Source organism: Plectropomus leopardus, chromosome 14 (genome assembly GCF_026936395.1).
Source record: "Plectropomus leopardus strain MGB_pleo_1.0 chromosome 14, ASM2693639v1, whole genome shotgun sequence".
In the NCBI taxonomy this organism is placed as follows: Eukaryota; Metazoa; Chordata; class Actinopteri; order Perciformes; family Serranidae; genus Plectropomus; species Plectropomus leopardus.
The window spans coordinates 29,599,887-29,624,224 of NC_142189.1; the positions used below are offsets into that span (position 1 = coordinate 29,599,887).

Genomic DNA, 24,338 nt, shown 5'->3' on the forward strand with positions numbered 1-24,338 from the left:
AGACGAGCAACATGGGTCTTAGATGGGTCCTGGGTCAGGACCATCTAAGACCATCTTCAAACAGCTAAACCAACTAAAACCAGCTACCAGCATAAGCTGGTTTTTAACTTTTTTTCAGCATGTTTATAATATCTTATTTGGTTATTTCATGCAAATAAGCAAATGAATAAATAAATACATAAATAACGATTTGTAGAAACATCAGATTGTGTTTTTTAAAGAAGGTATGTGCTGGACTATTTTTTGGCTAGACACACTGACTTCGTAGAATCTCATCATCACTGTAAGGTTGCTATGAATGCATTAAAACACCAGGATGCAGCATTCGCATATTGGGCCTCATTCATTTCAGTAAAAGTTGCTCAGTGGTGCATGATGCCAAAAAAGCTGTGTTTCCACAGTATGGAATAACCTGGCATTGCAGCTGCTCCTGCATCATTGGGTCCATAGAGCAAGTGGACAAGAGACTTCCTCCGACCGAGCAGGCTACTTCTGGTTTAGCGCTCTGCTAACTTGAATAGAAATAAAATTATTTACTCTTGTGACTTTTCTAGGCTTTGAAAATATTATCAGACCCAACTTATCTAGTTATGATAGTGAAACTAGTCATTTTACTCAAGAAAATGGTGCATGTAATTACAGACATCTCTTTCCCAATGTAAGTCAATGGGAAAAAGCCTTTTTGGACTCAATGATATCCATTAATGGAGTTGTAGTTCCACTGTTTGGCCACAACAAAAATGGCCTTCAAAGCTCGGTACACTTCCTGGGGGTCTGGGTTGCCAGGCAAGAAAACAATTAAGCACATTTCCTGAAATAACAGCTCACCACCAACATTGTCTGTGATGGTGGCACAACTGAATATACAATTTTCAACTCACTGAGTAACTGTGAAACATAATTAGGGCTTAGTGTTTGCAGTGGCAATTCAGTATCTGAATGGGTGATGAGCCATTTAGAGCCAACGGCATCAGCCATCCCATTTGTGTCTTACAGAGACCATTAGGAATAATATTGTGAATTAGGTGCAAAAGTGTGTATACAGTGTACAGATATATCAATACATAGTGCTGAGAATGGATGTGAAGGTATTTATGCACCTATAATAATTCGACCAAACATTTGTGATAAGAGGGGATCACTGGATAGCGGCATGATATTGCACACATTTTCACCCATAGCCATCTTAACATGGGTCTTCAAAAGAATTCCTAATTTCCCTTCAGGTAAAGGAGAACCAGGGGTGTTAAAAATCCCTGTGTATTCAAAATATCACATATATCCAGTGTGTTAAGGTTCCATTGGTGGAATTCTGCAGCCAGATACTCATGGGAGATGTCATGCATGTGCTATGTTTGAAGGGGAACAAAGAAAAAGCAGTAGGGCTCCAGGACTGATGTGCTATTATTTCGGACTCCAGCACCCTCAGAGGATGGACTTAAAAGGGACACTCAAAGTGTTTTGCTCGCAGATGTAATCCAATCTTTTGACGGGGCTCTGTGTAAATGAATTGAAATAACTAATATTCTGCAGGTGGCTGCCTGGAATGAAAATGACATCATTGACTCTCTGTCCACTGACGCGCCTCGCTCGCTAGAGGACGCTGTGCATCTCAACGATGACGTAGGGCTGACGTACAAGGAAGTGTCCTCAAGACAACAACACTGCAGCAGGCTAATAACCACTGAAGTGTTAAAAGCTATCGAAAAAATGTAATTCTGACTTTTTTACAACATCTCAAACTTCTCCTCTAGGTGTGGCGATTTAGCACGGGAAAGACCGAACAAGTAAGTCATGGCGGTGTTATTTCTGTGCTTTGTCACTGTCAGTGTGGCTAATGCTAGTTAGCGAGCTAGGCTGGTTTCCCCGAATTAGCCTTTTTAAATACATTAAACACCAAGTTTATCTGGTTCCTTACTCCCTAGCAACTTCAAAAATATTCCAGCTTACCCTTTAGGTTTTTACCTGCGTTTTCAATACGCAAGTTTGTGGCGTAAATCGTACAGTTTTTACCGGCATAAATGTATTTCGCCAAATTCCGTTGTAAAAACTGTTAATATAAAGTCGCATTTCTTGCTGCAGATATACAGAGCTGCATGGCAACACACCAGCTATAAGCCTGAAGTTAACGGAAGTTGCTGGTAAATTCGGCATACATAAAGTCAATAAAGTAGCAGTTGTGTTTCTTATTTAGTGTCAAACATGACCAGCGATATGTCTGATACGCTATAAACACGTGACATTAATGTAAAGAACTGTAGATAAAACTAAAGAATAAAATGTGACATTTCACTGAAATAAAGATTAAGTATATTAAGTATGAATGCCGAATTCAACATAAGCACACGAAGACTGGCTTTGAGTCTGGGTAAGCTTTTACATTTTTCCCAAAAATTAAATGAGTTTGGTGTAACATTTGTCCTTGCAGACACATAGTCAGAAAAAAGAGAAGCTGCTTTTGGCTGGGTCTGTGCAGCGTCAGCTGACTTCAACAACGTCCCAAATTACAAATGACTTTCATTTCTGCTTAAAGCCTCAAGTTTATTAGATTTTTCTTTTTGTACCATATGATCGGATAACATGATTTTGTGGTCATTGAACAAGTGGCAATTCTGATAGGTTGGTTTAGAGACATTTGAAATTGAAGTAGATTATACGTTTCCTCCCTAAAAAATGATGAGTGTTGTTTCCTGTGTTTATGATATAGGTTTATTATCACTCTGACACAAGACAGAGACATTTCCCAGCCTCTCCAATGTCCTCTGGCTGCCCACCCCAGTCCCCTGCTGTGGCAAAGTCTGAAGTAGCAGTGGAGGGAGAATGCCCGCTGTTGGCTGCAACCTTTGCCTACTGGGACAACATCCTGGGCCCACGGGTGCGCCACATCTGGACGCCAAAGGGAGACCAACTGATGTTCCTCAGCGATGGAGAGGTCACATTTTTGGCCAATCACACACTAAACGGGGAGATTCTGCGGAGCGCCGAATGTGGCGCCGTGGATGTGAAGTTCTTTGTCCTGGCAGAAAAGGGAGTCATCATTGTGTCTCTCATTTTTGATGGAGAGCTGAAGGGCGACAAAAACACGTGTGCCTTGTCCATTATCCTGCCTCAGACGGAGCTGGCCTTCTACCTGCCTCTGCACACCATCTGCGTGGAGAGGTTAAAACATGTTATACGCAAGGGACGCATTTGGATGCAGAAGGTACCCCAATCCCTTGACTTCTCACGCTTGGACACGAGTAGGAAAATTATTACCATTTATATGCTACTTTAAAAGCTGTTCTATACTTAGTTCCTGATCGCAAGGGGTATTAAGTAATCTATCATCTCTGTTTTACCCATACGGGATTGCAACAACATCGGCAGAGTAATAAAGTTGCAGTCTCCCAACACAGAGGACTAAATTAGCTAATTAGGTTTAAGAGCTCCTACAGAGATAGCTAGTAAAGAGGTAATAATAGGGGTAGACAAAAATAAAGTGACGCACAACACTAAAAATATATCAAAATTGCAGACTGTGCTGTAAAAGTGGGTCTCCCAGGTTGAATGTTTACCAGAAATATGCTTATTCATCAATCCCTTATGTTCTGCATATGTTCAACGCATCCCTGTTTGACCCTTTGTCTGGTGTTCCTCTCTTTGGACTGTTTCCACTGACAGTAAATACTGTAGTAGTTATTTCATTTTTGCTTGATGGACCTGCTGTTAAGCCTTTTTGGGGCTCTGTTAGTCATCTAGTGCTGCTTTCAAAACTAGATATATCAAAGTCGTCATTGCTGAAAAAACACTGTTTACTGGCCTTAGACCCAAGTATCGATATGCAGTATGTTTTTGACGCTGACCAACATGTATCTATATGTGCACCATTAAGTGTCAGAAAGGGTCAAGTACAGTTGGCACCAGATGTCTGGTCACAATAACAATCTTGCAATATCTTACTTATTCGTTGATAAGGATACAAGATTTACCCACTTATTTTTCTGGTCGTTTATCGTTTACCATTAATTAAATTAAAATAAAATTCATATATATATGACATCAAAATGAGATTTACAAAATCAAAAAACATGGAGCCTGTAATTTTTTTGAATTTATTTTTTTGTCAAATCACGACCAGTATATGTAGTGAGCTGGACATTTTACATTTAAAATATAACTTGTGCATGCTCTCTGGAGGACAAACCATGTAAAACTACGCCAATCAACACCCAGTTCATTTATGAGCCTTGCTCTTACGCCATTTGTTTTGTCAGTCTGCTTCCAATCATCACTCAGAATTCAGAAGTAACAACACTCCTTTAACAGTTGTGTTTTTCAGTTTGAGATTGAGGCATCCAGCTTTCACAGCTTGTGTATGTGGGCCAACAGCCTGTAACATGCCCTTTATTGTGAATTGACTTAAAATGCAGATCATTGCCATTTGAAAACCAGAAATCTCTGTCACCAGCCCAAGTATGAATGTTGTCAGCCTCCTCAGTCGACTGGCTTTAGTGTCCGTGTGCAGTGCTCGAATTACCTGTTCCTACTTTCCTTCAACTACAGGGCTACAACATCATCTCGGTGCTGAGTCTGGAGATTGTCCCTATCATGGAGCTGCTGGCCTCCATGAAGACACACAGTGTGCCAGAAGATATAGATGTGAGCAGAACACACACACACACACACACACAAACACACCATGTGATTGATTCATTTTACCTGACAACAAAGGGATGTAAATCTTTCTGAAAATACTATAGAATTGTGGATGATTATGGATAATAAAAAATAGTATTTGTGTGTCAGTTACTCACCCTATGTTACATTGAAATCATAGAGAAAACTGTGCTTTTTTCAAATGTCTTCACAGTGATATATTAAATTAAATGGGGGCAGTGTTACAACAACAACAACAATATTATTTCAAAACATCTGTTTACAAACTCTTTTACAACTCATTTAATATAATCCATTAATCATTAATCTAGTTGTATGCTCAGTACTTTCTAAACATGTGCATGGACAGATAGTTCACCCAAGGCTGTTTATGTGGAAGTGTTTTGAATAGGAAGGTTTTCTTAAAAATGCATGTGTATAGGAAGCACTGAGCAAACGATTAGATAAATAAGACTTCAATTATACTGCACAAGTTGTGTGAGAGTTTGTAAACAGATGTCTTGACATTGTTTTGCTGTCATTAAATGTGGACCCCATTTACTTCTGTTCATGAAGAATTTATTTTAGTTTTTGATTCTTCGTCTAGCATGGAGGCATGCAAGAAAAACAAAGTTTTCTTAATGATTTCAAGGTAACACAGGATGTGTAACTCATAAACAAATAATTATTTTGTGGCTGAAGTATTCCTTTAATAGTTTACTAATTTGAGCATCATGTTTCAGTGATTGACTGAAAAAACTGAAAAACTGAAAAAACAGTCATATAGGACTTTTTGGAAGAAAAAAACAACAACCCCCAACTTTGGGAAATTTTAGTTATTTCATTATTTCATCGCTCAAATAGTTTCCAAGAGCAAGCATCATCCAGATTCTCTGCCTAGATTACCACCCAGTGCGATTCAACACATTTGCTACCTCAAATATGCAAATGTGACAAAAAAAACGCTCCTTGGAATCTTTCTCGCTGTTTCCTACATTGTTACAAGATAGTGTTTTTGCATCTTATTTTCATGGCAGTGCCTGCAAATGTGCCCATCAGCACTTTTGTCTTTGTTGAGACCAATTTTAAAAATGACTCATTTGTTTCTCTCCCGCTGAGTAGATAAAAGACACCGTGCTAAATGATGATGACATCGGGGACAGCTGCCACGAGGATTTCCTCCACAAGTAAGCGCTCTCCCATACAGGCAAATGGAGACAGATGATGAACAATGCCCATTTAACACCCATCAACCTTCCGATGATGAGTAATGGCTCTCCACTTAGCCCAAAGTTTCCTCAAGAGAAAGGACGAAAGCTAAATCGCTGTATGTGTTGAGGGTCCGGAAAGTCCACTTCGGCAATGAAGCTCCCAGTGTCTCAGACTCGAACAGGATTAGCTCAGCTTCCTGCTGTGATGACAAAGCATCAGCACACTGGAATTTAGTTACCTGAATCTTCAGGATATTTATAGCCCGTGGAGATTTTTTAATAAGAGAACACCAGATTAATTGTATGTTTTAGGCAATGTGAGATTAAGTTTCAGCTAAAAGGCAAATTAGTTCTTTCCTTATGAGCAGAGTAAAGTATGATTTAAAGGGACAGTTCATCCCAACATAAAAATCCATATTTTTGCTCTTACCTGTAGTGCTATTTATCACTCTAGATATTTTTGGTGTGAGCTGCAGAGTGTTGGAGATATCGGCCGTAGAGATGTCTTCCTCAAAACTCAAAAGCAATGTCTCTTTTCAGAAATTATGATTCGGTTACTCAAGATAATCCACAGACCTTGTTGTGAGCAGTTTCATGTGTGATCTATTTTCCTTCTACCAAACTACACCTTCCAAACCTGTTACTAAACAGAAGGAATAGTACATCTACTTATGGATGAGAGGCTTGTGTTTGTGACAGTGCAAGATGTAAACATTATTGGCGTCCCCCCTGGCTGAGTTGTGACACCCTGTCCTTTTCAAAAATTATGTTTTATTACAGAGAAAGTACTGACAGAAAAAAGGTAATGTTGGATACTGGAACTGAATGTGGTACCAGTACTTAATCAGATTTGAATGGTACCCAATTCTAGTTTCTTAATAAAACTGATTTCTGCTTTTGAGTTTTAAAAAACATTTTTGGGTGCTTTGAGCACCACAAGCCGATTGCGTTCTTTTTTTTATTTTAAGCCTCATTCTCATTGCACGAAAAACCTGCTAACATCTGGCTTTTTAATGCAATGGGAGTGTAGTCGGCATTCACACCCGGGTCAAATTACTCTGCAGTAGACAGGTTTTTATCGCCTCTGCCTCCGATCAGCATTGATGGGAATGCAACACCCGGTGCAGTAATTTCAGCTCTTTAACCAACGAGATGCAATGACGTGCCAACACTAATTACCCTCCGTCTTGTTCTCAGCTGCGCTAAAACACAGATTCAAATACATTTGCATCGAGTTTGAAAGGGGGACTTAATGAGTAAGAGATAAATAACAAGAAGAAACCACTGAAAAGTGTTCAAAGACCTCTGATCCTGCTGCTGTCTGCTGTTTACCTGTTCTTCTGCCTGTCTGTGACGTTGCACGGACTAAAAAAAAAGGACATGCGCGCGCACACACACGCGCCAGCTGACAAGAAGGCAGACTCACTCTCCAGCGGTGAATTTAGTGGCAGTGGGAATATAGCCATTTAGCGGGTTTACTCATGTTTAAAAACCTGCATGCACCTGCTAATTGCGGTGGGAATGAGGTATTAGAGAGAAGGCATAAATCTCTAGGGCCAGAATCTCCAACACTCTGCAACTCACAGCAAAACAATCTAGACTGAATAGCACTACAGGTGAGAGGAAAAATAGGCCCTTTTACTGCCCCTTTTATGATGTGAAATTGAATGTTTAATACCTAAGAATACATTCAAAAGGCCAGTACATGAATCAAACTACATGAGTAAAAAGGTCACTTTAATGATTACTTTGCAAAATGCAACTCTCCACTGCACCCCACTCATTCCTCCTCTGTGTAAAGTCTTACGCATGTTTTTTTCGGGACCAGTTCTGCTGTCTCAGTCATTATCCCTAAAAGCTGTCATTAATGATTAGAGCAATGCTAATGGAGATAATTGGCTCTGATTTGCATGTCTTTGTCTCTGTGGTTCAGGGCCATCAGCTCTCATCTGCAGACTTGCGGCTGCTCGATAGTGGTTGGAAGCAACCCAGAGAAAGTAAATAAGGTAAATGCAAAGTATTAGTGACTGCGCACAGACAAATTTGTGATGCATCTCCATAATTTAAAATGTTTTGAAGTGCGCTGTGCTGTTGTTTTGAGTTTAATGAGCCCCTCATGCACTTTTTCCAGTCTCTGTTACTGCTTGAGTCGGTGTTTTGAATGTCTGTCTGAGCTTGGCAACACAGTTACTGCTGCAAACTGTTTCCATAGAGATAGAAGTTATATGATAAGCTACTAAAAATGGGAGGTTGTGATTAAATAGAAGAAAAATTTGGCGGCGCTAACCGAGAGAGAAAAGTGATATTGCACACCATGCGCTGTTTGTTTAAGTGATCTGCAGCAGAAAACAGCCACTTACATTTTTGCCCAATGAATATCAAAGGGCCACGCAGCTTTAATTTGTAATTTTATTGACTGGAGGCCTGAACTGAGCACCAATTAAATCAAGACTTTTATTTGTATCTAAGAACTAGCCCCCAGCTTCATGTCAGATTATGGTCTGTAACGAAAATGCAGCTTCTTGAGATGCTTTTTGAATAAATTTGCAGAGAATGGGCAGAAATAACCACTTTTTAATCTAACAGCCAGGATAAGGTATCAGTCAAGGTAAAAACAAAAGGCCATTTGTTTTCTGCTTGTGTTTGACAAAGAGGAAACCTAGTTTCAGAAGTTTGCACCCCCCTTCTAACCACAAATTGTTGCAATAACTTCATTTTCCGAAGGATTTTCTTGATAACTGTGAAAGTCTTGGCTGTTTTTTTCCCAGATTGTGCGGACTCTCTGCCTCTTCCTCACCCCGGCTGAGAGGAAGTGCTCTCGCCTCTGCAAGGCCGACTCTTCTTTCAAATACGAAACCGGCCTGTTCGTTCAGGGTCTGCTCAAGGTAGCCACCAGCTCCCTCTCATTATACAGCACGATGAGATTTGAACGAAAGTCTGCTTATTTTTCTGTTCTTGCCTGCTTGTTTGATGTTGCCCAGTCTGTTTTTCTGACCTAATTTCTTTTTCTCAATGAAGATATTTTTATTAGCACGCTGCACAAGATTCACATCTGTTTTAATGCATGCAGAGTTTTTTTCTGTTGTCTTCTTATGAATCATTTTTAATCATCCAACTGCTTAAAGAAACACATCTCCCACAACATTAGCATAACATTTATGCCAGATTTTAAGAGGATTACATTCCAAATAATTTTCAGTAAAATTGATAGTAATTTAAATTATACAGTATGACTGAGTTTTTCTTAAAAATTTAAGTACTTTGTACAATATTTAATGAAGACTTTTTGTTAGCTGAGTAAAGGAGCTGCAGCTTTTGTAAAAGTAAAAGCTTTTGGATAAAGAACATAGGTAAGGGTGTATATATCTTATTTTGGCAATTGGTCGTTTTAAAATTTTAAAGGAATACTTTGACCTCCCTCCTCCCAAAGTTATTATTTGTATTGTATTATTTGCATATCACTAGCCCTGTGCTACATTGAATTTGTTATTTGCTCTCTTGCCTCTATGGTTAACAACAGCAAAAGTATATCAGAACATCCGTTTACAAATTCTCGCACAATTCGTGCAGTTTAATCTTAAACCCCATTTATCCAATCATATGCTCAGTTCTTCCCAAAAAGAAGTCAGACACGAGTCACAAACTTTGAACCCAACTTGACAAATAAGACTTGCAACTCAACTTGGACTTTAACACCAGTGACTTGTTACTTCATTTGGACTTGAGCCTTTGGGCTTGAAAATGCTTTACCCAAAGATTAAAAAGTACATTATTGAAAAAGTGAGCCATAAATTAAGTTATTTCCTGAATCAGCTAACGTTAACACTTTTCATTCCCAGCATTCAACATTAAATTCCTCAGATCCACTTAGTTTCAACCAATCCAACACCATCCAATCAAGCTGCAAGAGAGAACCATTAAGAACTAACTTTATGGTGCTGAGAGACAGCTGGAAAATTTACCAAAGATAATTTTGTTTGCGTAACATAGAAATGTTTTACAAAGCATTCATAATTTTTGTAAATTTAATTGATTTTTTATTAAAGTGGCATTACTTTTGGTGAAGAGTGAATTATAACTTCAAAGTTTCGTGTGACTTCCAGATAAAATGGCCTCTGCTCAGTTTTTCCCTAAACACGTGCATTTTCACAAAAACTTACTATTTAAAACACTTCTGCCTAAACAGTTTCATCCACAGACGAGAAGCGCACCCCAGGGAAGTCAACGGAATGCACAAGCAGAGTTCAGACAACTTGCCCGGGCGCTTTGCTTTACTTTTTTTTTGTGAAAATGCGTGTTTGTGAAGTACTGAGCATAAGACTGGATGAAGAGACCTGGATTATACTGCACGAGTTGTGTGAGAGCATGTAAATGGATGTTTTGATGTAGTTTCGCTGTGTTTAAATGCAGATCCCGTGTACTTCAGTTCATCAGAAATGTTTGCTGTTTTTAGATTCCTCATTCACAGTGGAGACGTGAGAAAAACAGTTTTCTTCCAGATTTCAATGTAACACAGGGAGAATGACTCAAACACAAATAATCATCTTGTGGGTGAAGTATTCCTTTAATATATTGCCATATGCACATACATTAGACACATTTAATTTGTTTCTCTACTCACAGTTTTCTCCATTACAATCACTTGTGGTCAGTTGCTGGATTGAGGTTTTGTGAACGTCAGCGATGTTGCGTATTATTTATTGCTGTTTTGCGAGGCATGAGGGCTCAGTGTTACACAGGCAGGCGGTTCTTTGTGTCAACAAGAGCAGAATAAGAGCAGCAAAAGAGGCAGTGGAAAACTTGGCGTGCTTGTTTATAGTCATCGCAGTCATAAAGAGCACGTCAGCTGTGCTGAGCAGCTCCTGCAGGATCTTCTTATAGATTTCCACATAAAATGCAGCGGGGAACTGGCCTAGGGAGAAACAGCAACAAAGGAAAGCTTCTTGCTTGCAAAAAGTGAAATGATTTATTTAAGATTCTTTGCACATATATGTCATGGATATAGGATGTTTCGGTGGAGCTGCGCTGATATTCAGTGTTTGTTTATGTATTATATTTTTTATCTGTATATCCAGGTCAGGAGTTCTGATAAATTAAGTCATTTTTTGCAGGCAAGTAGCTTCTTATTGTTGTTGTTTCCTCCTATAAAGACAGATTTGCCAAACACCTGGCAGAATAACATAAACCTGCCCTCACACATCAGACCAGATTGAGGGTTGGCACTTGGCAGGTATTCAGTGAGGATTTCCCCTTTTTTTTTCATATTCCCAGGACTCCACAGGCAGCTTCGTCCTGCCCTTCCGCCAGGTGCTCTACTCCCAGTACCCGACCACGCACATTGACGTCGACATCAACACAGTGAAGCAGATGCCGCCGTGCCACGAACACACGTACAACCAGCGGCGCTACATGCGCTCTGAGCTGACCGCTCTCTGGAAGACAGACAGCGAGGAGGACATACCCCCGGACACAATCATTCACACTGACGAAACCTTCACACCTGACCTGTAAGAAACACACCAAAGTTAGAGTTCTGCAATTTTAATTCACTACTTTATTACGCTGTTTTGTCTTTAGTCCTCACATTTATTTATGTTTTTTCATTTATTCGTTTATTTTCAATTAGGACTGGATGCACTGGGATTTGGGAAATGGGGTAATGGGCTGGGAATTGTATGTTGCTTGATGAAAATTCGCAAATCCATGCTGTTTTCTATTGTCTTATCATGCTCTCGATAAAAACAAGGTTAAAAATATATTATTATTATAATCACAATGTGTTCTTTTCCTAGGAATATATTTCAAGACGTCATGCATAAAGACACTTTGGTGAAGTCTTTTATAGATGAGGTAAGCATATAGCAACACAATTTTTATATTGTTAAACAAAACAAAAAGCACTTCCAACCCAGTCAGAAGTAACCTGGCAACGTATTGACAAAAATAGCAACATAATAGATAACACAACAGTGACCATTTTTTATTATTTATCATCATTCAGGAGAAAATTGAGAGAGAGAAATTGTGAAGCACTTTGGATAAAAGCTTTATTCACCATACAAATCGAATAGCGGTTTTATGGAGAGCTGAGTTATATATCTTTTTCTTTTTTTTTAAGCTCACAACAGGAATCTGTTAGTTAGAAATATGAAATGTATTCTCTCACATTGTTCTGCTGTACCTGCTGTGCTCTGTGAGAGCTATGTAAATGGTGTCCATCTGAAACAGTAACAATAGTGTCAGGAAAGCAAATAATGGAGCTTTCAACTGAATTTGAATTTAAAATGAAAAATGTTCTTCCATGCAAAGTTGGGGAATATTTGATCAATCATGGATCTCAGTGTAATATAACTTAGCAAAGTTATTATTGCACAAAGCTGAAACCATAAAACCATTGCTGGTCCCTTTTGGCCAAGTGACGAACCTCTGCAGAGTTTACGCTTAAAAAGTGACAGTAAACCAAATTCACAGAGGCGAGAATGTGATAGAAATGAACATTTTTTTCTTGTCTATTCTATTTACTTTATATACTGCCTTTTTTAATGCATTTCTGTTCCAAAATGTTGATATGTAGTTCTTGAATGTTTCACTTAAAAGGAATAACAATGCTTTTTGCTTTCAATGTAAATTTGTCAGCTCTAAGTTAGGATCTACGCAGCTGATAATTGTTAATTAAAGGGACAGTTCACCCCCAAATCAAAAAGATATCTATTTCCTGTGGTTCTTTCTATAATATAATGGAATATATATCCAATATAATGGAACTACATGACACTGGGACAGAAATCATGACCCGGTTAGTCAAGATTATCCACAGACCTTGTTGTAAGCAGTTTCATGAAGGAACTTGTTTCTTTTTACGAAACTACACCCTTTAACCGTTTCGCCGCTGCTCACCTATACAATTTCAGTTCAATTCAATTTTCCATTATCACAAATCACAATATGCCTCAGAGGACTTTACAGCATACGAAATTTCACTATCCTCAGACCCTCACAGCAACTAATAAAAAACTCCCCCAAAACCCCCTATAATGGGGGGGGGGCGTAGAAACCTCAGGAGGAGCGACTGAGGAGGAATCCCTCTTCCAGGATGGACAGATGTGCAATAGATGTTGTAAAAAACAATAAAATTACAGTTGATGACAAAATGATGCATAGAAGAGAGAGAAAGAGAGGGAGGGAGAGAGAGGAGTAGAGATGCACCTTAACATGATAGAACATTTAACAATCTCAATAGACATTAAATTAATAAATGTAATTTATGACAGCATGTAATATTACATGCAAATTTTGTAATTCATGTATGTGGGGATAACAGTCATAATAATAGTGGAGGTATGACTAATAATGGCAGTAGTAGTTGGCGTTTAGTAGGACGGCATCAGTGCAACCAAGACCCACGCTGCAGGCTCAGCCACAGGCAGGACCACTACGACACTACTGAGCTAGCTAACGTTACAGCTCAGTGTAGGAAGCTCTGTGGATTATCTTGTGTAAGCGGCTCGTGATTTCATACAAAACATTGCTGCTGAATTTTTCAAATGTATTTTCTTGGCACTTTAAGCATCACAAGCCGAGTGCCATCTAGTTTCATTATATTGGAGAGAAGGCAGACGTCTCTATGGCTGATATCTCCAACACTCTGCAACTCACAGCAAAAGCATCTAGACTGATAAATAGCACCACACAGTTAAGATGATAAATATGTGTTTTTGATTTTTTGTTTTTTGGGTGAATTGTCACTTCAAGGGGTTTAAAGCACTGCAGAATTAAGAATGAGAAATCACCAAGTAGAAATTAATTTGCTGTTTTTGACTCCCTCATGCTGTCTATGACTAACCTCCTTTTTTTCCTGCAGAGTATGATATTTTGAAGTTTAAAGCGACAGATGTATTGTCATATTTCGTCTGTGGTACACTAACCCAGTCTTTGTTATCAGGCTGCAGCAAATACTTGAAAAAGGTGCTCCCACCTCGCCGTCACAGTCTCTAGAGCCCACAGATACAGAACAGTAGATTTTATTCCCACAGGTCACAACCCATCACCCGTTTCTATAAACGTGCTCCCACAGTTACAAGTTTTTCTCATGACAACAGCAATATGTTTGTCTCTCAAGGTTAGCTCAAAGGAGGGGTGGGTGTGTATTATTCCAGCCTTCTCCAGCAGAGCCGTATCCTGGACTACTAATTGACATCCTGTGTCGCACCCAGGTGTTCATGCTGAAGCCGGGCCTGTCCCTGCGGAGCACCTATCTGGCCCAGTTCCTGCTGCTGCTCCACAGGAAGGCCCTCACGCTGCTCAAGTACATCGAGGACGAAACGTAAGAGCCGTCACCAGTAAGACTTTAATCCACAGAACAAAAAGGATTATTGTTTGGCAACAGACCACAACACTCACACACCCCGCCACACAGAAAAAACATCAGAAAGTCTGAATACAGAGCTGATTATTGGCTGGCTGTCTGCCGTTGTGTTTGCTTTGACTTTGCAGCAACTGACCTTATTTGTTTTGTGACTTCACCACTGGCCCCCTGCAGAACACTTTCCAGCAAGGATACTCACTTTGCTTTGCTCAGGGTCCACTTTCGCAAAATGACAGGTGGCCAGGGGCCAGTCTTAGCAGCATGCTACTTGTTCCTAAGATTTTAGGATGTTTCTAGGATTTTAGGACATTTCAAGGATTTTAGACAGTTCCCGGATTTTAGCGTGTTTCTATGATTTTAAAACGTTTGTTAGATTAAAGTATATTTCTGTTATTTTGGACGTTTCTTGTATATTAGAAGATTTCTCAGGTATTAGAATGTTTTAGGACATTTCTAGGATTTTAGGACATTTCTGGGAATTTAGGGTGTTTCCCAAATTTTAGAACATTTCTAGGATTTTAGGAAATTTTCTGTATTTTAAGACATGTCTGGGATTTTAGGACGTCTCTGGGATTTAAGCACGTTTCTAGGATTTTTGGACAATTCTACGATTTTAGGACAGTTCCAGTATTTTGGGACATGAAAGGCTTAGGTAGGGCTACTGTGGGGTGATGCGGGCATTTTTTTTCCATTATTATTATTTTGTTTATCCAATTTGGCACCTTATGTATACTGTATAAGTTACAAAAGCAATTCCCAGCATGAATCACTTTTTTTGTTATTGTTAATTTAAAAATAGTTGTGGGCCCAGACTTGGCCTGCGGGCAGTAAGTTGAGTATCACGGCCCTAAAGTCATGTAGTCTGTGGCCTCATGTGACATGCTTCTCCCAAGTTTGGAGTCAAACTAGTCGTGTCAGTGTCTTTCTGCAGCTGGTGGAATTGTCCCCAGGGTTTTGGTGTACATGGGTGAAGGTACGGCAAGCTCAGGGGGACATATTACAAAACACAGAGCGATAGGGAACTGACAACATTAACTCCAGTCGAGAAACATCTGTTAGTTGTGGGTGAGGTCACAGCTGAATCCAATCACAAACACCACAAGGCGGATGTACAGTGGGCCTGCAGGAACAGAAAGACATGGTTGTGAGGTGAGCACACACCCTCAGAGTTCGAAACAAAAAATATGTTTTGTACACAGAGAAGAGAGAGGGAAATATACGGTCAGGAAACCATGCAGGTTCGAAGCAAAGAACAGGCACCATTCTGTTGAGCAACAGAAAACACTCTTGATCAGATGAGTCATCCTTCACCCTGTTCTGAACAAGCCGACAAGCATGACTGCGATGCATCAGAAACACTGCAGTTGGCTTTTTTGATAGGCACAAACACAGTAAGTGAGAAACTGCTGAAAGTTTGAAGAGTCCGATACTTCCTACATGCTGTTGGGTAATATACCAACTGATACACATCGTCTGCCTTAAAGCAGATAGTAAATGTCAGTAATTAAAATTTTTTCCAATGATGAGAATCCTAATAGGAAGAATTTGATTTTGTCAAAGCTGTCTCTCACCAGTGTGATGTAAAAATATGGTGTGGGAATACAGAAAATCTACATAAAAGTCAACAACAACAACAACAGTGCACACCAGGTCCAATTCTAATTATCTGTGTTGCCATGTTGCATTTAAAAAAAACAAACAAACAAGAAAAAGTTTTCTGCCTGAACAATGAAAACCAATCCAGACCATAGACTGTAAAAATGATGGACGTAGCTACTGTGCCATCACCCATTCGTTTGTTGACTCCTGTTTTGAAGACTCAAGTTTGACATATTTGTTGTCGCCATCCTGGTTTTTTGAAGCCTGAATTGATCATATTTGGAGCTTTGGAGGAGTTGAATCTGACTCATAGGCCATAGCGATGCCTCCCAGCCATCCTGTCACTCAAAGCATCCATGCCCAACATTAACACATAATACCATTTTAATGTCTGACTCATATAAAAACTCACCCCTTGCACAGTTGTCCTCAGCAGGGAAATTAGCTGCGTTGGCTATTAACTATGAAAACCAGATGGGGGCTAACTACACAATACACAAACTAATCAAACGCTAAATTTTATGCTAATGCTAACTATTGTGGTGAGTCAGTTTTATAACCATCATATAACATTAGCAAGTGTGTATGAGCTGCATTAGCATCATATCCTAGCTGAAACACAAACCAAATTAATAAGAAGTTCCTCCATTTTGGCAGCAAGCTAGCTAGCTAGACATGGAGATGTGACACCAGTTAGAAGAAAGGATTTAAATGGTCAAATAGATATTTCTGCAGGGGGGAAATCCGCTGATATCAAGTTCCATGTGAATTTTTTTTCCTCACAAGAATGTTCTGCAGGGGTGTGCAAGCATTCAAAAAAACCCCACAAAATCATTTTTATTACATTTTCTGGCATTTTTTTTTTGCTTTGTGTGAAAATGCCTTTAATTGATAAGTTTCAGTAGTGACCCAATAGATGCATTAAACCTCCCATAACATAATAGATGCAAGGCTTTTTATTTTGCATAGTCTGCACAAATGACTGTCTGTGAGCGCATTTAAAGCCATCAGTGTTGCTGAGCCGACAACAACTATCAGTACCCAATATGAGGCTGGGAAGACGTAGAGATTACATGTTTTTATAATAGCAACAGGCAATCTATATTCATGATCTCCCCCTGGTTTCACCAGAATAGCACACGCAGAAGTTCTAACACGCTTGATCTGATTGTTAAACATCACGCACAACCAGGGGCGAGGCCGGCACGTAACAAGTGAAGTGAAACAAGTGGAGGCATCTGAATGATTTTGATCTTCCTCTCTTTCCATTTTTGCCCTTCAAAAGGGACACGCCTCATTTAGGTTATGAGAGAGAAAGAGAGAGAGCACAAAAAGTCTGCTCTTAAGTTTAGTCCGGAAGGATTTGCTTTTTGATTGAAACAGAAAAAAAACTAAAGACATGGTGGCCTTTTTGACACTTTGTTACATCATAAAATTTTCTAAATTTCTTTCAAAAACACAGGAAGAAGGCATAAGCAACAAAAGAAGAAATTAGCCCAAAATTAGCAAGAAATAATATAAAGTAAAAGAAAATAACCTGAAAATTAATAACAAAAAAGGTGCTTTGATACTTTTTTGTTTTGTTTGTTTACTTCCTCCTTTTTTTCTTGTCTAATTGTTATTTATTTATTTTGTTTAATTTCAAAAATCCTGGAGAGGAGCGGTGTCTGTACTAGTTATGTGAATGCACTAATTATATTCATGCTGCATTTGTATATTTATCAATAATTTATATCTGTGTATATTTGCTAACAGTTTGTGACCTTTCTCAATAAAATGTTTTAAATATTTTTTTAAATATAAAAAAGAGAAAAATAAATTTAAAAAAGACCAAAACTTAAAATAATTCTTTAACATAATTTTAAATATGCATTAATATTCAAAAAAATATTGTTTTCCCCTAACTTTTTTTTCCATAGACAATTTTTCCCTAGACTTTTTAAAAATAACATTCTAAATCTAAGTTTTTGCTATTTTTGGAACATTTCTTATCAGGTTGCTCTTTGTTTTTCTTCCCACATTTTCAAAAGAAATCGCACCACTTTGTTAGGGGTTCAAAGGTTTAAATATTGAAAAGGGCATCTGAAATCTGCACAAGGAAAGTGTTGTCGCTCCAGGTTTCAAAGGGCAATTTTTCATAAACGGTTAAAAAACATAAAAAAGATACCTTTGGTTGCTGGGGAGTCGGGCTCTCAGGACTGGTTTATGATGGTGATTGGTGTTGTGGAAGAAACTGGGAGGAGGCGGCTGATTGTCAAGCAGGATGATGAATCTTTAGCATCAGAGTGATGGCTTCCTCATCTGCATCACACGTGCGCGGTGAATAATGTGCAGAGCGGGAAAATGATGCAAAGCACATGTCACTGCCTTCCCAGTCACCGTGGCTCAACATCTGAGAGGCCCTCATCACCATCAAAGCTCTAAATGATGTTTTTATGATCGCCATTTGATCACTGACAAGAAATTCTCACTTCTCTGCCCCCTCCGCCCTCTACCTGAGGCGCAGAAATGAGACTGGATGCCAGGTGGCAAGGTGACCTGGTTGCTTTTGATGGCCTCGCAGCACACTCTGCATTAATGTGGCTCTTATGTATCCAGCTACCAGAAGATTCGCTAAATGATAAAACAAGTTAGAAGCCAGTACTGTAGCTGTAGTCTGCGAAATCTGCGGAATTATCCACCTCTCAGGGGATCCTGTTCAGTTCCTTGTGAAAGAACTAGAAATAATTGTATCTCTGGTCACGCTCTAGTCCCATCAGGGTTACAGTAACCCCCCTCCCCTCCCGTCTGTCTCGGCTCTCTGAAGCACCTTCTTTATGCCGCGGCAATTCATCTGAAACACTGTCGTTTCTTCAGCTTTCCTCCGATTTTTTTCACGTCGCTGTCCCCGTGGCGACCTGGTCATCGCTCCATCTGGGCTTGACTCATCTCCTTCTGTGCTCTCCAGCAGTGGACTGACCTTCCCACTCCTTCAGGACACCAGTCACTCCCTGTTTGTTTTTCTTCTTCTACATGATTTGGCTTCTCTCCTGCTTATAAAAGACATCTGAGGACACTTGAGCAGAATGTGAGCAGCTGGGAGGATTTGTAACTCCTGGTCCTGGCACTTGTTACTTTTGGTTGGTTGTAATATTGATATTCTTAGTGAATTTAAACTGAGAGCATCATTTAACCCTTTAAAACCTGGATCGACATCCTTTTTCTTTTGCTACACACAGACACCAAGACACAAGTATTTACACTGTGAACCATGAGAAAATTGGTTCGATTTCTTTCCAAAATATGGGGGAAAGGCAATGAGCAGCTTGGCAAGAAACTTCCTGCAAATAGCAAGAAATGAGTAGATTTAGAAAAATATTAAAATAAGCAAGGGAAAATGTCCAGAAAACCATATGTACAATTATCAGAATTATAGTCTTAATTTATTCTGACAGCATTACATGCTAAGACCAGGGTTACTAACAGTAGTTGAATTATTGCATCAGTAAATGCAAGCAAGTTGTTTTGAAAACAAATTGCTCATACACCAAAAAATTAATCACCCCATGGCTCCATAAGTTTGTTTCTCTGTGTTTTGGAACAGTGCATTAATTTTGGGGCACCATATGAAAAATATTAAAGCTGCACTAATGAATGTTTTTATATTAACAATAGATCAAATAATAAAGTGTAATGTGAAAGGGTTTTTCTAGTAGAACCCACAGAGAAATCTCACCCAACTCTGCAGTTCTCCACAGCTCTACAGAACATTTATAGTCATTTGTATCGGCTCATTTTTCTGCGTCCATACCGGCGATAAACTGCACTATGTTTTCAAGTTGTCAGTCCTTTTTTAGTGAATGCAGTATCTTAGGAACGCCTTGAGGGAATTTTTTAAGATTTGGCACAAATGTCCATTTGGACTTGATGAGCTGATTAGATTTTGGCATTCATAGGTCAAAGGTCAAGGTCAGTGTGACACTGTTTGTCTCGTTCTGGTAAACACAATATCTCACAAACTCATTGTGGGAATTTTTTCAGATTTGCCACAAACGTACACCTTTGTGGTCAAAGGTCACTACAACCTTGCATCTGTCTCACTCTAGTGAATGCAATATTTCAAGATGGCCTTGAGGGAATTTCCTCACATTTGGCACAAAAGTCCACTTGGACTTCTCTTGGAATTCTTTCACTAATTATGACAAAATTTCACACAAATGTCTAATAGGATATAATGAAGTGATTAGATATTTTATCCAAAAGGTCAACTTCACTGTGACATCCTAATGTTCTGCAAAAACACTTTTCTCGCCATTACTCAACACCATAACTATAACATGATTGCTGACACTAATCTTTGGTTGAATTGAAACTGTGCAGCAGTTGCAACCAGCTGTTGAACAAAGTGGAACATTTAGCTAAAGAGCCAGACATTTCTCTTACAAACTGGTGGAGACCAAAAGCAGAGCTAAAAGTAGAGTTAATATCGGACTTACATTCATCAGGACACTGGAGACATGGCTCCAAATGAATACTAATATTACTCCATATCAGGTGGATGTGTAAATAAGTAACTGTTTTCTAACATAATAGCCACATGAACTATAGTATATATCACCGTTGTGTTTACAGCTTGTTGTGCTGCATCCTTGTGACCAAAAAAATAAAAAAATAAAGGTTTAGGAAGTGGGCCACAAAAGCTATTACGTTTAAAACCTCAGGGTCTCCAGGGGAAGTGATTGTAGAGCTCTAATCTTCTGAAAAATGTACTCATGGTCAACAGTAAATCCCCAAGGGTAGATGTTTAAAGTTCACAAAGACATGATTTCTTGAGAGTATACCATGGTTATACTTTAAAAAATAAAGAGTAAAAGAAAACAGATCAACAAAATAGGTATTCTTCCAAAGAACCAACACATCAGTCATGACACAAGGCATCTATATTATTGGCCACAGAGAGAAGAGTGACAGATATTGGGTAATCATGTAATCAAAGTTCAATTGTAGATAGAAAAATGGAAATGCACAAAATCCTTTTAATCCATTTGGATTTCTTGAAATTTCCAATTAAAAAGATTTTTTTTTTTTTTTTTACGAAATATCAGAGCTGTAAGAAATATTGAAACGCTTGAGTATCGTAATTTAGCCTCATTCCCTATGCACAAAAACACCTGCCAGCATCTGGATTTTTAATGCGTATGGTCTGCATTCATACCTGATGCACACACGCACGCACGCACGCACGCACGCACGCACAAGAAAGGCAGACTTGTCTGCTGCAGCGCTGTGTTCAGTGGCAGTGGAAATGCAGTCTAACGGCGTGTACCCACCAAACGCGATGAAAAATGATCGCGCCTCAAGATTACATACAAAGTCAATGCAAAGACACGATTTGACGTGTCATTTTGCCGGGCGACGCGATGGACGCGATTGTGCGGCAACGCCTCGCATCCAACGCTCGAGTTGAAATAATTTAACTTTTGCGGCGTCGTCGCGTGAAGACGGGCCGCGACAGCCTATCAGCGTTGAGATCGTCATCGACGTGCTGACGTATGGACGTCCTGGTGTTCCCGCAGAAGACGCTGGGAACTTCTCCAGAGCAGGTACAGTGCAGCGATCGTGGTTATCTCAGGCATGGTCAACGAGAGAATGAAATGGCGGAAGAAATGTTGTTGTTTGGGCGGGCTCGACGCGCGGAGCGATTTCGTCCCATTTTGGGGTTTTTGTACGAGAGTCAAAACTGGAGCGTCCGGCGCGACGCGATTTCATTTGAGGCGCGATGAAATAATTTTCATCGCGTTTGGTGGGTACGCAGGGTATGGCCTATATTTTGTGGGCTTAGCTGTGTTTGAAAACATGCGTGCACATGCAAATTTTGGTGGCAAAGGGGTGTACTTTTTGAGATACTGTTTCAGTTCTCAAAAACACTTGATTTTTAGTTGCTCACAGTTTTTTAATTCCTTGGTTTGTTTTCATAAAGAATCCTGTTATCTCGTTTATTTCATTGTTTGGGTTTTGTTACTGATATCGGAAGATGTTAATTTCTTTGCTCAGATTGCACATGAAGTGGTGCTAAAATATTAGGTATTTTGGGGACTAACACAGATCCAGCTGCTCTGATTGTATAAAAAGGTAAACTTTAATGCATATGGTGGTGTGTTTTTTATATCGACAGGTTTCATGGAAAAAAAAAAAAGGTTTGTGATATGTCGGGCACCCAGTAGCTCATTTAGTAGAATGGACGTCCCATGTACAGAGGCTGTCTTTGTGATTGGGTTTAAGTCCAACCTCCATGTCATACCACAGCCTCCCTCTGACCCACACTTAAGCTATGCAATAAAGGCAACAAGGCCAAAAAATGATCTTGAAAAAAGGTGATATATTGCCTTGCTTACTGTATCACAATATATCGCAGTTTATTGAATCGGAAAGCTTGTATCGTGAAGTGCGTCGTATTGCCAGATTTCTGCCAATACAAAACCCTACCAAATATAAAATACAAAATACAAAATTTTACTTTGATTTGATTTTTCCCTCCCACTGAACTGGTTCTACGGGTGTATTTTTTCTGAATTCATAGTAAATGCCCGAACACATCTAACTCCAGAGACAACAGTAACTACACCGGCAAAACCATTATTTATGTGCTCGTGTGGAAGAATAAAAGCGGGTCTTGTTTACGGTGCTGCTAACAGCCTGAGGTCAGAGGCCATGCTATTTTACAGGTGCCTTGACAACATTGTTTATGCTCAGTTGCCATCCTGCAGCAGCATACATAATTCATGGCGGCATGGCATTCCCGCGCACAGCTGCAACTAGACGCTCATGCAAATCCTCTGACCCCCCCGAGCACTGTAGGTTGTTAACAGTTACACTACAAAGCCTCTCCTCCTCTCTTTACAGGCAAAAGGGGAAGAAGCCGTTTCGATCGCTGCGCAACTTAAAGACCGACCTGGATCTAATGGTGGAGGGAGACCTGAACATTATAATGGCCTTCGCCGAGAAGCTGAGGGCAGGACTGCACTCGTTCGTGTTCGGGAAGCCGTTCTACACCAGCATGCAAGAGCGAGACGCGCTCATGAGCTTCTGACTTCACCTGCACTTTATGTATCAGACGGCCAATGGAAACAGATGTTTTAGTGTCTTTGTTTTATCGTGACATCAGTGCATGCACATGTGTATTCATGAGACAACCATTAGCCTGGATATTTGTTTATTTTTGCCTTCCTTTTGATCAGTTCAAGGCATGATGTTAAAGTAAAAGAGTAATTGTTTCTGCTGTTTTGAGCCATTTGAGTTAAAGTTTTGATGTATCGCCTTGATCAGCTGTAAGCATAATGTGACTTTAATGTTTTGAGAAGACTTAAATTATGCTCCGCGGTATGAATAATTCATGCATCCTATGCCTTCTGTTAATAGAGGGTCTGTATTAATTTATGGTCTTCAAATTGGCTGAGGTGCCCACCAGGACATTTGCAATTTAATTTAAAATGATATTTATTAAAACATGAGTTATTAGTTTCCTCACTGCCTGTGTTATACAATAACCTCCAAACCTTTTGAACTTCTGGATTGCCTTTTTTTTTCTTTAGAAATTCAATTAATGAGTGTGTGTGCTGAATGTGAATGGTGCAGATTTAGTGACATGAGCAGTGCGGAGATTTCATTAAAGGAAAAGACAAAAGCACTATAAATGAAATCTTATCACAATCCCTCCTGACAAAGCAGATCTGCGTGGGTGTTGCTGACAGTATGTGTCATCATTAATGCATTTATCCAGCTGTGTGCAAAATGGATTTGCACAGATTTTCATCGTTACTGGTGTCAAAGTCAAGCAGTCTGGTTTGTGTGCTTTGTGTGTTGCTTCCAGAAAATATGTTTGTGCGTTGAGTTCATAATGTGCCATTTTAAGTATTACTGTATAATTTTGAATTTAGAACATTTGCTGCCACCTGGAGAGACAGTGCAACCATGTTGTTGTTTTTTTTTTTTATCAGAATTGCGTCAAATGGCAGAAATGTCCTCTACATTAAATCTGCTTGATTTCTTCCCCTCTTAATTTATGATGCTGGGTTTTTTTTTTTACCAGTGAACTTTTGTGTTGATGTGCATATTTAACGATAGAAAATTAAGACTGTGGTAACAAATTTAAAGGAGCTGTAAGCAACATTAGAAGCAGATCTATTTCAGATTCTAAGGCAGGACTCCGTTCTTATAATCATCATTGGATGATTATGATTGACATCAACCAGCTGAAGCTCCTCAAAAGGCAAAGTCCAAAAACTAGAGGAGTCCTAATAAAAAGGATCCAGTCATCTCCAAATATGAGGCTCAGCTCTGACTCCATGAGATATCAGCTATTTAGACACCACAAGTTCTACCTTAAGAGCAAGACTAGTAAAATGCCAGAAATTGGTCGTGGTATGCCAGAAATTAGTCTTGGAATACCTAGCCCCTGTAAGTGAAATTTATGTGTCCACTTTGGCGGGGCCCCCAGAGTCACCATCGACTTTTACAGCACTGCTAAAGGAAATAGAAGTCTTATGATT

General features: G+C 39.4%; 1 protein-coding gene across 1 annotated transcript; it reads left to right on the forward strand.

Moving 5' to 3' along the window:
• The first annotated feature begins 1,603 nt into the window (after positions 1–1,603).
• c9orf72 (C9orf72-SMCR8 complex subunit) lies at positions 1,604–23,848 on the forward strand. The gene is made up of 10 exons (XM_042501324.2): positions 1,604–1,787; positions 2,708–3,202; positions 4,543–4,638; positions 5,758–5,822; positions 7,780–7,852; positions 8,615–8,731; positions 11,118–11,353; positions 11,639–11,696; positions 14,060–14,169; positions 22,693–23,848. Exons 2-10 carry the CDS (start codon positions 2,756–2,758, stop codon positions 22,877–22,879), a joined length of 1,389 nt encoding a protein of 462 aa, XP_042357258.2. The 5' UTR covers positions 1,604–1,787; positions 2,708–2,755; the 3' UTR covers positions 22,880–23,848.
• The last annotated feature ends 490 nt before the right edge of the window (positions 23,849–24,338 follow it).

Coding starts and splice junctions, on each gene's coding strand:
- c9orf72 (XM_042501324.2), top strand. CDS start 2,756: ATGTCCTCTGGCTGCCCACCCCAGTCCCCTGCTGTGGCAAAGTCTGAA. Junction 8,732..11,117: donor TCGTTCAGGGTCTGCTCAAG/GTAGCCACCAGC, acceptor TCATATTCCCAG/GACTCCACAGGCAGCTTCGT. Junction 11,697..14,059: donor TGAAGTCTTTTATAGATGAG/GTAAGCATATAG, acceptor TGTCGCACCCAG/GTGTTCATGCTGAAGCCGGG.